The following is a 14,258-nucleotide window of genomic DNA, read 5'->3' as shown; positions in this document are numbered from 1 at the left end:
TACTATGCCCAGCACATTTTTTGTCTTTGAAAACTGACCACCTCAACAGACACCTCAGCATGGTGAGCTCAGCTTAAGCTTAAGGTCTCAGCTGTTGACAAAGGAAAGGTGTTGAAAAGGAGAAGGAAGATTGGTCAGGGAGAGTAAGGAAGAGGTGGTGAGATATACACCATGGGGTGAGAAAAAACAGCAAAGTTCAGCAGCACTGACAAGGAGTATTAATAGAACTCCCGATATAGCTGTGGAATGTTCAGAGTACCTGGGTTCCGTGCAAGTGGTTGCTAAGATATTTAGCTCAGAGCCCTGATGGATATGGAGGCAGGGTAAAACCATAAGCTTCCCCAGCAGAGAGGAGCCAAAGGTGGAAATGTGTTCCCTTATCTAGGCTTCTCAAGCAAGGCTCAGGTCATGTTTCAGTTCCTGTTTTGTGTGTGGTGTGTGAGTGTGTGTTGTGTGAGTGTGTGGTGTGTGAGTGTGTGGTGTGTGAGTGTGTGTTGTGTGAGTGTGTGGTGTGCGAGTCATTTTTCTTTTTTGAGTGTGCACACCTGTGTGCTGTCTGAAAATGGCCCTTTCTGTTTCATCACAGTTGAACTGTGCTTCTGCTGCAGAATAAGGGCACAGGGGACTGACCTGGTTTTCTCTAATATTGCTCGCCTTAGCTTGAAGAGAGTGGGCTGGGCTGTGCCTCATGCTAACACACACACCCCCCACCCCCCGCCCCTCCCCTCTTTTGTTGTATTCTCTCCCCCTCTCCATTTTTCCTTCCTTGTTGTCCCTCTTCAAAGTTTCTTTCCAAAAGGCATGCATGTCCTCCTAGTAGGGTAGGAGAGGGTGGTGTTTTGTGTGCTGTGCTCCTATCTCAGTCTGCAATATTGCCCTTCTGGGATACCTTATAGGAAGGGTCGCCTCCCTGTCTGGACTCAGCACCCCACACAATCACACCACAGAGGTGACAATCACACCATTGTTCACGGGGACAATGCGGCTAAAAAGAGAAGGCCAAGAAAGCAGTGCAGGGTAGTTGGTGGGGTGGGGAGGGGGGGTGGTGGATGTATGAAGGGGTGTGTCAGGAGAATGGGCAATGGGTTGATGCACCTGGTGAGACTGCTGTGGAACAGGGGAGAGAAGGAAGAGAGAAAAGCATCGCAGGACAATTAGTGAGAAGCCCTATCTGTGTGTGCATTCTGTGTGAGTTTGTCGGAGGCAAGTTGACTTTTACACACTCATGAAACATTTCCGCTCATAACTTACGAAACTTTATCTGTACCAACTTCCCTCCAGTGGAATTAAATAACAGCACCAAACGTAAAACGCAGAGAAAAATGGATCCAGCCTACACACAAGATACACAAAGACATACATACATACATACATACATACATACATACATACATACATACATACATACATACATACATACATACATACATACATACATACATACATACATACATACATACATACATACATACATACATACATACATACATACATACATACATACATACATACATACATACATACATACATACATACATACATACATACATACATACATACATACATACATACATACAAGACAGACAGGCACATACACACAAACACAGAAATACATACAGAGAAAACAGAGAGACACATACACACAAACACAGAGTCGGGAGGCTTCCCCTTCTATTTAAGCTTTCAATGGCTCTGTTTGATTTCTGTATCATTTTGACACACAGTCCATGACACATTGACTGTCTAATAAAAGATAGATTTTTTGTTATTGAACCAACTGTATGAAGTTAAAACAAACAGAACAAACACACAAAAATATAAACTGATACAGACACTGAAATGGAAAGGTATGTCTGCTTCACCATTGTACAGTATATGGGATTACTGAAAGAAAAATAAATTGAACACCATCTCAGAGAAACTGAAAGTGTGCTCTGTTAAAAGTGGAAAGTGCCTACACAAAATTCAACAAAATTGCCTACAATAAGATGCCTTTTACTACATCTAAACACCTACCGAACAAAAAAACTACTCTCATGGAGTCATACACACACACACACACACACACACACACACACACACACACACACACACACACACACACACACACACACACACACACACGGAGAAACACACAAACACACACCTAAAGGCAACGTCAGTGACAGGAGAGGAGAAGGACTGTCAGGCAAAGTGAAGACCATGTTTGCGAGACCAACTGTCACTGGAGCCATCTCAAACACTGTCTCACACACCACTCACACACCCCGACACACACACACAGACACACACACACACGCACACAAACACACACACACATCTCCCTCCCATTGATCCTGATTCCCTACATGCATCCGTCTTCTAACCCAACCTCCATCCTACCTGCTCAGGCTCTGTCTACACAAAAAGTCGTCATGAGACTCTTGGACATGCACAAACACACAATCACAGGACCGGGAGATAGAGAGCGAGCAAAATAGATAAAGTGTGTGTGTGCATCAAATCATGCCATACATGTACAAGCACACCCCTAGAGAACCAATGGCTTGTGTTGGTCGTTGAGAATAATAATATCTCATATCTCTCTCTCTCTCTCTCTCTTTCTCTTTCCCCTTCTTTCTCTCTCTCTCTCTCAGGGCATTCTTTACATCCATGAATTGTGCATAAAGCCTACCATGGCTTTCTACATCCTGGGGGGCTTTGAGGCGCAAGGCAAAGCAACATAGGGCCAACTCAAAGAGATCTTTCCCCCTAGTTTTCCCTGATAAAAGTATCAAACCACATTAAACAGCTTTTACACACACGCACGCATGCACACACACACAGAGCAACATGAGCCATATTTATGACATACATACAAATATAAAACTCATATTATAACATTTCAAGTGTCAACAAACAAGGGCCATTTGTTCTAACATGCAAGAAACATATACCATTTAATACCCCATTCTAAGGTACCAGTGTTAGATGTTAGACGTGAAGCATATGATCCCAACCCTCTGCTGGACTGACCAAAGAGTCATAGTCAGGTGCTGCAACTCATCTTGTGATTAAAAGTAAAGTCTGACTAAGAGCTGGGGCAGTGAAGCCATTCTGCTGGTTCAGACACCATTGTTCCCTCCACGTTTGTCAGTAATTGGCTTTGACTGCGTCTCTCGGTCACGCCTCTCAGAGCTGATCAAGCCAAGGCCGGTCAATAAGAGCATGGCAAGCATCCACCCTGGGAAAGGATAAGCACGCTGTTTCAACCATAGCCGGCCCTCAGTTCATCAGCCGAGTGATTGACATATAATCTCGTAGCGCCAAGGGGCTTGGGGAAAAGAGAGAGAGAATGAGAGAGATGGAGAGAGAGAGAGAGAGAGAGAGGGCCACCATAGAAGCAGGCAGTCTTCCTAAAGAGCCATCAGTATGCATAGGCACTCTGGCTTGCACAGATCTTTACATCGGTGCGCTGGTTCGGAGAATTGAGGGAGATGTAGCACTTGAGCCTCTGCACATCAATGAGTCTGTACATTTGATTGAGTATGTGATAGGAGGGGGGGGGATTCGGGGGGCGGGGGGCAGCCATGTTTGTTGAGTGACCGGCGTTCATAGATCGTAAATCTTGATGAATCTCTATCTCTTCTTCTCCTCTCTCTATTTCTCTATCTCTCCCTTCTTACCCAAACCCCCAATCCTTTTTTTTACACCCCCCCCCCCCCTTCATCCTTCCCATCCCTCTGGTCTATCCATATCTAACTGTGGGAGAAGGGGGGGAAAAAAGCCCTTTGTTGTGCAGCCTGATATAAATCATTTACAGGCTTTGCATACATTTGTGTAATGTGCTTCAGAGGGCCAGGCTGCCCATCTGATTGGTTCCAACCAGAGGGGGAGGCATCCAGAGACGGGACTAAAATGAGACCAACCAGGTCCCAAAAAATTAGGCCTGCCATCCAGCCCACTGCTGAGCAAGAGAGAGAGAGAAGGTGGAGAGAGGAAGAAAACTGTGTGTGTGTGTGTGTGTGTGTGTGTGTATGCAAGAGAGAAATGAAGGGAGAGAAGGGTGAGCAAGAGAGCAAGAGGCAAAAAAAGAAAGGAGGGGGGCGGACGGGGGGGGGGAACGACTGTTGCGACGAAGCTCTTTCATTTTCTGTTGCGGCTGTAAATCATTGCTACAGGACGGTGGCAGCCGACTGGGACTGAAAGCTCATTGACAGGACATAAAACAGCGCTGCCCAGACACACAATATGCACTCCAGCATCTTCACTCAGCCAAGCGGCACACTCAGCTACTGTTGTTCCAGTGTTTAGCATAATGAAAAGTCCATCCACCATTTTCCTCCTGGAGATGGAGCAGAACCTAGAGTGGATCACAACACATGGGGCGGGCTGGGAGGACTGTGGTGTAGGATGGGGAAGGGAAGACGGAAAGAAAGAGAGAGAGGGAACAGAAAGAGAGAGAGAGAGAGGTGGGGGTTGAGAGGTAGAAATATGTAGGGTACAAGAGGGAGAGAGGGAGTGAGGAAGAGAGAAGGAATAATGTGTTCATTTGAATAATGGAAGAAAATTGCACGGGAGTGGATCATTTACCGACACAGTCATATCTGTCCCTCATGGAGAGAGAACTGTTTGTTTGGTTCACTTATTAAAGACCATGAAATTACGTTATATAGAAACTGAGGATGGGCAAAAATCCTACAGTCAGTCTGTAAGTCAGACCGTGATTTGTTCGCTATTTGTTTGTGAGGGAAAATTCAGGCCTGAGAAACGTAATTGTTGATATTAAATGTAGAAATAGTTTGGGTTATGTGTTTTTGTTTCTTCCCATTTCCATCTCTTCAATTACTACATGTCCAAATTGAATTATCTCGCTCTTTGTTTTTCTCCTTGGAGATAGGCAGACAGTCAATCAAGTTTGTTGGTCACCTGGAGAGTGCCATTAACCAGGAAATGAAATGGTGTCTGTGTGAGCGTGAGGGAGATGTGGCGTGTAGGGCTCTATGTGATAGGGGCGTGATGAGGAAAGCTTTCCACAACTAACATAATTGAATTTTGCATCAGCCTCACACACCCGGTCTCTAAACGCCCATCCAGGACCAAATCATACACTCTCTAAACACACACATGTGCACACATACGTGCACAAATACACACTCATACACACACTGGCAACCATAAATTATTGCACATGGTCATCTGTTTGTAACCCTAATGGAAAATGTCATCAACTCACACAGCAGGACAGAAAGCAATGAAAATCCATGTGCATAAGTCTTGAGCTACCTTCACAGATACGAATGTAGACACAATCACCACACAGACACTGATCCACACAGCATTATATATATATACACAACAAACAAACACACAAACACACACACACACACACACACACACACACACACACACACACACACACACACACACACACACACACACACACACACACACACACACACACACACACACACACACACACACACACACACACACACACACACACACACACACACACACACACACACACACACACACACACACACGTTCAGTTTCACACGACCCCTGTAGTGACAAAGATTAAAATGCTGTATGCTATCATTGGCTATGATACAACACTTCACAAAGAGGGAGAGAGTCATGTACAGTATAGGGCTGACAAGAGGAAGAGCTGAGCTAAATTCACAACATATGTGAGAAAAGAGCTGCTTTTCAGGGAGATGAACTGGATAAGACGAGAATATCTCAGCACTCATAAGACTGGTCAATGTACAGTTTTACATGGTTGTATGCTGCCCCCTTTCCTCCAAATTTCTAACTTCTGTTCAGATGCAACTGAAAAAGAGTGTGAGAGAGAGACAGACAGAGGGACAGAGAGAGAGAAACAGAGGGGAGGGTAAGTGGGGGGGACAGGCACACTTCAGACTTATAACATTTCCAACTTCTGATCAGATGAAACCGAAACAGAGACAGTGTGAGAGAGACAGAGAGAAAGAAACCTCCTCCTTTCTCTCTTCCCACACATCATCATTCTTTGGACCCATACTGTCAGTTCATCTTTTCAAACTCCTTATTACAAATGTCAAAATCAACCAAAGTTAGAAAATGTCGCTGCTATGTTGTGTAATTTTCATTTACGTGTATCTCGTTAAATTAGCTGGAATATCAGGCACATTTCTGTTCTCTGTATGCATAACTTCAAATAAAAGCCATTACGTGACATACACACGTGCACAATTACATCACACAATCACAAAACACACACAGACAGACACACAGACACACACACACATGTATAAGAGAGGTAAACTGGTGGAAAAAAGCAGTACAGTAAAATGATGGCCCTTACACACAGCAGTGAAACCACATACCCTCGTACAAAAAAAGAGAAATCAAAGCACTCTCCCTGTATGTCTGAACCATGAAGTCAATATTACAATCTGTACTGCAGATCTTTGCCACATAGAGGACCCCCATGTGCTCTCCCTCTCTTCCTCCCTCCCTCTCCCTCTCTCTCCCTCTCTCCACACTTTCAGCGCTGCAGGGGTGCTGATGCAGGGGGATGCGGAGGGGTTCGTCCATGATTGATCCATCGCCGCTTCTCCACATTACTGCGGGTTGTGGGGGAGAGACGGCACTAAGGCACCTCAGCCTCCACAGAGAATCCACCCGTAGCCTTTGGCTCCGAGAGGCTAAGGCTGGAATATTAGCTGAGCTAAAAGGGCAAGGGGAGTTGGAGGTGATTTTTCTTTCTTTCTTTTTTTTTTTTTCCCGGAGCGCCTCGGCTCTTTCCTCTGTCTTCCCCAGACTTCCCTACTCTGCTGATAAGGCTCACGGCTCATTCAGAATCACTACCCTTTGCTTCAGGTGCAAAACCTTTACTTTGGGTAAAAGAGCATGAAGAATAAGATATGAAAAGGTAACGCAGACATTTAGTCCAGGGTTGAAGACAGTGTATTATCCTCCTAAGAGACTAAGACGTAGATTTTTGCCCTGTGCCTTTACGCAACGTGATATTTCTGACCTCCTACGGTCACGTGTACCGCTAGGGAATTCAGTTTTTTAACAACTACACAGCTGTTTTGTCTGCTGAGCAGAGGTACCTGCTGAGGGCCTGGCAAGCATCTAATGAACCAATATTGTTTGCTTTATGGAAATATGACTGAGATACGACAACAGGGACAGAACATAGCAACAGGGCTCGACTATACAGTGGTCCTATACCTGTTTGCTCAGAAGCTTAATCTCTGATGGCCAGTCAGGAATCAATAAAACTCAACAGAAAACGTTACATGTCATTCAACAGAAAAAGTCCACAAGGACCACAACCAGGCCAAGACTTTTTCCAAGGGTTACATTTTATTGTTGCAATTTGTCCTTGTACTATTCTTCACAACATGAAAACAATAGCTACTAGATGAGCATCTGTACTGTTCTAAGTTTTCAAGAACAATAGACTTGTCAGTGTCATGACCTGAACACTGCCCTTCCGCAGTAGCACTTAATCTGAAAACACCTCACACAAATTCAAGTAACATTAGCAACACAAATCATGTTTTCCTCAGTTTCAGTGTGCCCCCATGAGCTCTAAACAATCCCATTTGCACACCACCTAAATAGCACTATGCTTGGTGTACATAAATCTGTGTTCTCCAGTAGCCCTGATACTCTGTGGCCATTGTGTCCGGGTTAAGTGAATATCGCCTTGCTGAAGGCAGATGAAATAGAGTGCCTTTCTCCCTTCCCAGTTAATATGGGCTTTATTCCTTTTCGATTTTCATGGAAAGTCATTTTAGCCGCTTTTATAGAAGGTCATAAAATATATAGTGGATTTTTAACACTCTGCATAACATTTACATTTTCTATTGTATAGATGTGATCAGAGAAAGGGGGAACTGAATAAAACATTCATGGCAGAAGCCATTTCTTCTGTGACATTTGGGCCCGTATCTACCATCAGGATTTTTTATGCAGCCAGGGGACCAAATGGTGGTCAAATGTTTAAACGTGGCCCTTCCGAATAAAATTTAAACTCTGCTTTCACATTAACGCCCCCCGGCTAGTCAGTGGAAATGCATTTTTCTGGAGATAAGAGAAAAGTCAAATGGAAATGACTCCAGGAGCGATGTGGTGGGGGTGAGCGCCATGATGATGGTCTGTGGAAATTGAAGCATGTCAGTAAAATTAGAAAATCCACCTTGGCCCCGGCAATCGGGCGGAAATGTAAATGTTGCGCACTGCGTTAGTGGCATTGAGTGGCACACAATGGATTGCTTATTTATACGATCTGCATCCCCCCACCCAATGAGCGCCCAATGAGCACTGCATAGGAGCACACAAACAGCACATTCAGCTGCCAAATGGCTCTACTGTGAAGTTGTTTTTGGTGTCTGTTGATGGTGTAAACCAATTGTAAAAAGGGCGGATTGGTTTTTGGATGAAGTACGCCGATATGTTTAGTGGTTATTCATTTGCAGTGCATGGTATGAGACTGTGCATGAAATAGAACTGGAGGGTCTTTGAGATTGTTGTGATTGTCCAAAGAGAGGTCAATAAGAGCAATACTAACGAGCCACTGTAACCACAGCTAGATACTATTTTAGCGAGCCAGGCTTGTATGACAGGTGAATAACAGAGATGAGTGGCCTCTCTTCACAACTTGATGCCACCTCACTTCAGTGGTCTTGGAATGCACACACAGTCAATGCACATTTTGCCTCTCATCTTTTTTTACCCTCCCAATCTCTCTTTCTCTCAGACAATCTCTCTTTCTCTCACTCAAACCAGTGACAAAGAGGAATAGTCTGTCAACAACAATTTTTTTTCCATATATGAAAATGTCCCTCTCTTTAGAATGCGCGCACGCACACACACACACACACACACACACACACACACACACACACACACACACACACACACACACACACACACACACACACACACACACACACACACACACACATATGGGGATTCTTGAAGTAACAGGATGATTGGAGTCACATTGCAACCATCTTTATGTAGTATGCAGCATCAGGATTAAACAAAATCCATGACTAAGCAAAAGCTTAATAGTCACAATTTCTGGTCAACTACAATACATATTAAATATGAGATGCGAACCTGTTGCTATTAATGCTGTAATTGCAACTCAAATGATTTATTGAATCTAACTTTTCCACACACAATTGAGTGCCTGTGTAGGCTCAAAAATCTTGACATATATGTGTTTTCAATTCAAATGAAACTATGTAAATATTCACCCGAATAGATATTAAATGTTTTATTTTAAATATATTATTTTATTGCTAACAATGTAGATGTATAACACCTACTGATTGTCAAACCCATTAACCATCTCCATTAGCCTAACTGCTTGTGTGCTTGTCTTCTGTAAAAAGCCACTTACCTCCATTTAACTTTTCAGTGTCCAAGACCACTATCCAGTTAGCACTTTGATCTAGCCCACCACAATTGTGCCCAATACTCAATCGGTAGCCTATTTGAGAGGAAATGTCATGAGCAAATAGATTGCCCTTATTATAATGAGCAATGGACACTGAGTAAATCTGCCACTCGAGTGGTTGACTTGACATCAGTGTCAAATTTAATCAGGCCCGGACCTTCTCTATTGACATAATTCAAAGCTATAGTTTTCCAGTTTGACCTATGCTACTGCGATTCGAAGTGCTAGTGTTTTTTATTTATTATAATTTTTATTTTTTTTACAGATTGTTAAATAGGATATATTTTAATGTAATTCAGTCCTTTAAGCTATAGGTTTTCTAAACTGCATAGTGTATGCACCACCAATCCAAAAAATAAGTGTCTTAAGATTGCATCTTATGAATAAAGTCCGGTACAAAATAGGCATAAATAAAACAATTGCACGTCTGAAATACTCACTTAATAAGGAAATTCTAAGAGCGCGAAAGAAAACGGCAGCCTGAAAATTCACCACATGGAAGCGCCGCCGCGTCTATCATGGCTGTTCCTCCCTGCATACAGACAGTGTACAGTGGTGTAGGCTACATATTCAAACCCTGTACACGCCGCCATGCCTAAGCGGGGCTGTGCTCTAGAACGTGCTCTCTGACCCCAGTGGCAGTCCCTTCTCACTACACTGCGGTCGAGACTCCCCCTCTCCCAGATCGAGGCTTGCTCCTGTTCTCTCTCCCTCTCTCTCTCTCCCTCCCTCGCTCCGTTTCTGTCTGTCTCGCCTACTCTAAAGCTAGCCCGGAGGTCCCTCAGGGTCGAAGGTTCTGCCCTGCCTGCTCCGAGTTCCACCCCTCGGCCACCGAAATCTGCATTGGCTCTCGCATGGACCAGCGTCTTTAAGTGCGAAGAGGGCGACCCCGACGCGTACCGGCCACTGAAAGGTATTCACCGCTCGCTTTTGCTTTGAAATTCACACAGGGAAAAAAAACAAGACACAAAGCCGTAGGTTAGAGGTGCCTTGTCATTTACGAGGGAGAGCAAGGAGGTTAGAACCGCGGCGACCACCGAATAGCCTAATTTACAGCTATACAGTAGACACAGAATCCCAAGTTCATGGTTTCATAGACTAATTTTTCTGTTTTAAAAATTGAATTGTTGTAGAACTCGACGCAGTTATCTCGTATTATGTGGTGTCATAGGTTCAATTTGGTTGCTTTTCCTCTTTCTCTCAGATAAGTCATCAGATTGAAAGAGTACACTCAGTTCTTGAAATACGTATTCTGCTCAACTTAACCTCGTTTTCCTACATTTTATCCCACCTAGGGAGAGTTAAACAGAAGGGCGCACATGTTGAGAGCTTTATCAAGAGCAAAGTCGTGTATTTAAAATGCAACGGCAGGTTTTAGCTGGCTAAGCTAGTTGGTGCTAGCAAGCTACTAAGGTAAGCGGTCGGTTTTGCAGAATACGCAAAGTGTACCAACGTTGCACATTGTTTAATGTGCAGTTGTGCACCATTTCATAGGCTCCCTCAAAGAATACCGGAACAAAGTTTATGAATGAATAATATTAAACTGTGGTGAGTAATACATATTCAGGTGCATTCAAATTTGGATGCATTTTTGTGGTAGTGAATATATTATTTCCCAGGCCTGAGTTGCATAGAGGGAGGGATTTTTGGATACACTTACAACGCCAACATTACATGTAATTGGTGGATAGTGGTGCAGGGGCATATTCCTTTCTCGCCCAATGTTTTATCAACTACCCTGCGCTACATTGTCTTTCAGCATCGTTAAATGATGAGGAAATTAAAGCAATACATTGTAACAAATTATCAAGTGTTTGCGCCCCCAAGTTGATGTGAGTTGTTGTTAATTGGTTGATTTGTAGGCTACTAGGTGGACAGTGGGTTTAGGGTGAGTGACGGAGCGCCGGGGGTCCTATATAAAAAGCTTGAGGGGGCGATGTCATGTCTATTGACTACTGACGAATCATCCGAAGGACCGTTGAGAAAGAATCTGGGGAGAATACAAGAAAGGGAAATCTCGTTGACCGCCGCTAACTTGTGAGTTGGAAACGTTTGAGCTCTGGGAATAATTGTAGTAGTTTTTAGTTATTCGGTGGAAAATCGCAGCCTGTAGTTTATTTACTCTTTACACTTTTCTGTCGATGACTTCAGTCATCGCCAAAATGTTAATATTGTCTTTATATTATATATAAAGTTTTACTTTATATTATGCTTGAGTCTTAGTTTGTATGTGAAATATTTTTTACCAACTGTTTAGTTTCAGACAATTTATTAGGCGTGTGCTAAAATATGTATTTTTTAACTCAAACGATTTGCGAAAGGGAAAAGACGATTTAGTAAGCTTCTTTATCTAATTTAATGTTTTATTGGTGGTGTTTTCACGCGGATTTGATGTTTGATGCATTTATGTAGGCTATATGACTTTCTTAGGAGAGTTTAATATGTCTTTTATTCAGAAACATATTATGCAACTTTTCTGAAAAGGGATCGGTATTGATTTCAGTTTTTGAATTTAGAGTTTACCCAAATCAGTAGACATTATTTTAACATTATTTTAACATTATTTTGTCACTGAACATATTCAACGAATTGAATATACCTCGCTATGTAAAACCAGGAGCTTGTATAATTTTTTGACCAGGAAATTGGCAAAAGTTTTATAAGATTCATTGCTGTCTTTGTATTTATTTTCCTTTTTGTCATTCCTCACCTGTAAGAATTTTTCTGTTCATTATTGTGTCTGTGCTGTGCCTATGCTGTTTCTCTTGTATTAACAACCTATGTCAGAAAACCTGAGGATATGGACACTGCTCTAAATGACCCTGCCTCCTGTCCTGTTTCCCCCTGTAATGCAGATCTTGTTCACGTGTAGCGCTGAGTGGTGAGACAGAGGAGAAGGAGGACAACGTCGTTTTTCCTGTTTTTTTCCCCCACCCGGGAGGCAGTTCTTGAAGGATGCCGTCCGTGTGTCTCGGTGCAGAGGCCTGCTGATTTCTCTGATGTTGTGACTGTAAAGCAGGATGGCCCACGGAATGCCGACACAGGGCAAAGTGACCATCACCGTGGACGAGTACAGCTCCAACCCCACACAAGCCTTCACCCACTACAACATCAACCAGAGCCGCTTTCAGCCGCCCCATGTCCACATGTGAGTACGCCAACATCGCCGCCGCCACCGCAACCTCCTCATCGTTCTTTCTGTTTTGTTCCATTCATCTCTCTATCCTGCTTTCCTCTCCTTCCTTGCACACAGGATGATTTGTGCAGGAGCTCGCAATTCACGTCTCTTCTATTGCCTCTTTGTTTGATTTGTTCCAATAAGTTTTGGTTCGGTTTGGGAGTGATGGTGAAGCAAAGTGGTAGAGTAGTGCAGTTTTTTTCGGGTCTGTTACTACATTGGCATCTTTTTTTTATGTTCTGGTGCATTTTTTTTGCCTACTCTAGTGCAGCTTTAACATTTATTTTCAGATCGTGTAAGTTAGTGAAACACATCCATAATATGTCTCTTCTTTTGCCACGTTATAATTAGAGCGTGAAGTCTGATTAAAGTATGCATGCTCTGTGAAAAGTATGCTGTATCACTTTATTTTACTTATGCACGGCAACCCATTTGTTTCCATTTACACCCATGTTTCCCTATTATTACATTCAGGAGCATTCATTTGCATTGACTGTATTGAAGGTGTGTGTGTGTGTGTGTGTGTGTGTGTGTGTGTGTGTTGTCCAGCAAGACTTGCTTCGACGGCCGCTGGTGCACCTCTGTTGCCTCTGTCTTCGCTCTTCGGTGTAGTTTCCTCTGCGTCCGTAAGCTTGGAGGTTCCTGCGGCCATCGGCCCAGATGGCCCTCCCTTAATGGCAGCGCTGCTGCTTCTAGAATACCCGCTCTGTTCTGGGAAAGTTGGCCTTGTTTAGATTTGCCAGAGATAATGATCTGACTCGCCCTCGGCCAGCGCTCCGTCTGCATCCAGATTATTTGGACATAAATAAAAAAAAATCTGAGTTCCTCTCTTTAAAGCCGAGCACGAGCGTGCACACACACACACACACCACACACACACCACACACACACACACACACACACACCACACACACACACACCACACACACACACACACACACACACACACACACACACACACACACCACACACACACACACACACACAAAAGAGAAGGAAAGCAAAAGAGAGGGGAACCTTTGAAACTCTATACATGCTAATGTCTATGTGTGGGTGTGTCTGTCTCTCTTTCTGCTACAACACACACACACACACACACATTCCAAAATTCTACTGTTAACCATTTCTCGTTAATCGAGAAATTAAAGGAGTTTTTTTTTTTTAAGGAGTGACTTGTGAGTTACACAGCACTGTGCTTTGTGTGTAGCGTGGCCAAACACACACACACACACAAACCACAGTGCTCTCTGACCCACATAGGAGAGCACACAGCCCCTCGTACATCAGTAGCAATTACCCTGCCTAATGCGTGGCAGCGTGACCCTGAAGTCAAACACAGCGTTCTCCTGAGCACGGGACTCCCTCTGTGCGATGCACACACATAGTCGCCCGTAACCGTTTGTTTTTGGCCGTTCATCTCTGCCTTTTTCCCTCCCTTCCACATTTGTTCCACATTGTTATTAGGTTTTTCTCTTCTTTTCCCTCCTTTCTTTCTTTCTTTTTTCCCCCCCTTCACTGTTCTTCCTGTTTGGATGCGCCGGCGCAGTAAACACAGGGGGCAACAGAAAACATATGCTGTTGGTATGGTAATCACACTGCAGCCAGTTTCAGCTAGATATACTGTACGGCAAGGCC

At 43.6% G+C, this 14,258-nt stretch overlaps 1 protein-coding gene across 2 annotated transcripts in view; it reads left to right on the top strand.

Moving 5' to 3' along the window:
- Window positions 1–10,208: 10,208 nt before the first annotated feature.
- The window catches only part of mpped2a (metallophosphoesterase domain containing 2a), a 50,059-nt gene continuing 46,009 nt past the window's right edge, over window positions 10,209–14,258 (top strand). Inside the window, exons 1-3 of one of the 2 annotated variants that reach the window (XM_080843073.1) lie at window positions 10,209–10,358; window positions 11,308–11,482; window positions 12,301–12,593. In XM_080843073.1, the coding sequence (XP_080699199.1) occupies window positions 12,466–12,593 (128 nt within the window). In that variant the 5' untranslated portion in view covers window positions 10,209–10,358; window positions 11,308–11,482; window positions 12,301–12,465. The remainder of the gene's footprint in view (window positions 10,359–11,307; window positions 11,483–12,300; window positions 12,594–14,258) is intronic. The other variant, XM_080843072.1, reaches the window with a different exon arrangement.

This window comes from Sprattus sprattus, assembly GCF_963457725.1.
Source record: "Sprattus sprattus genome assembly, chromosome: 8".
Taxonomy (NCBI): domain Eukaryota; kingdom Metazoa; phylum Chordata; class Actinopteri; order Clupeiformes; family Clupeidae; genus Sprattus; species Sprattus sprattus.
This window is presented reverse-complemented; position numbering and strand designations above follow the sequence as displayed.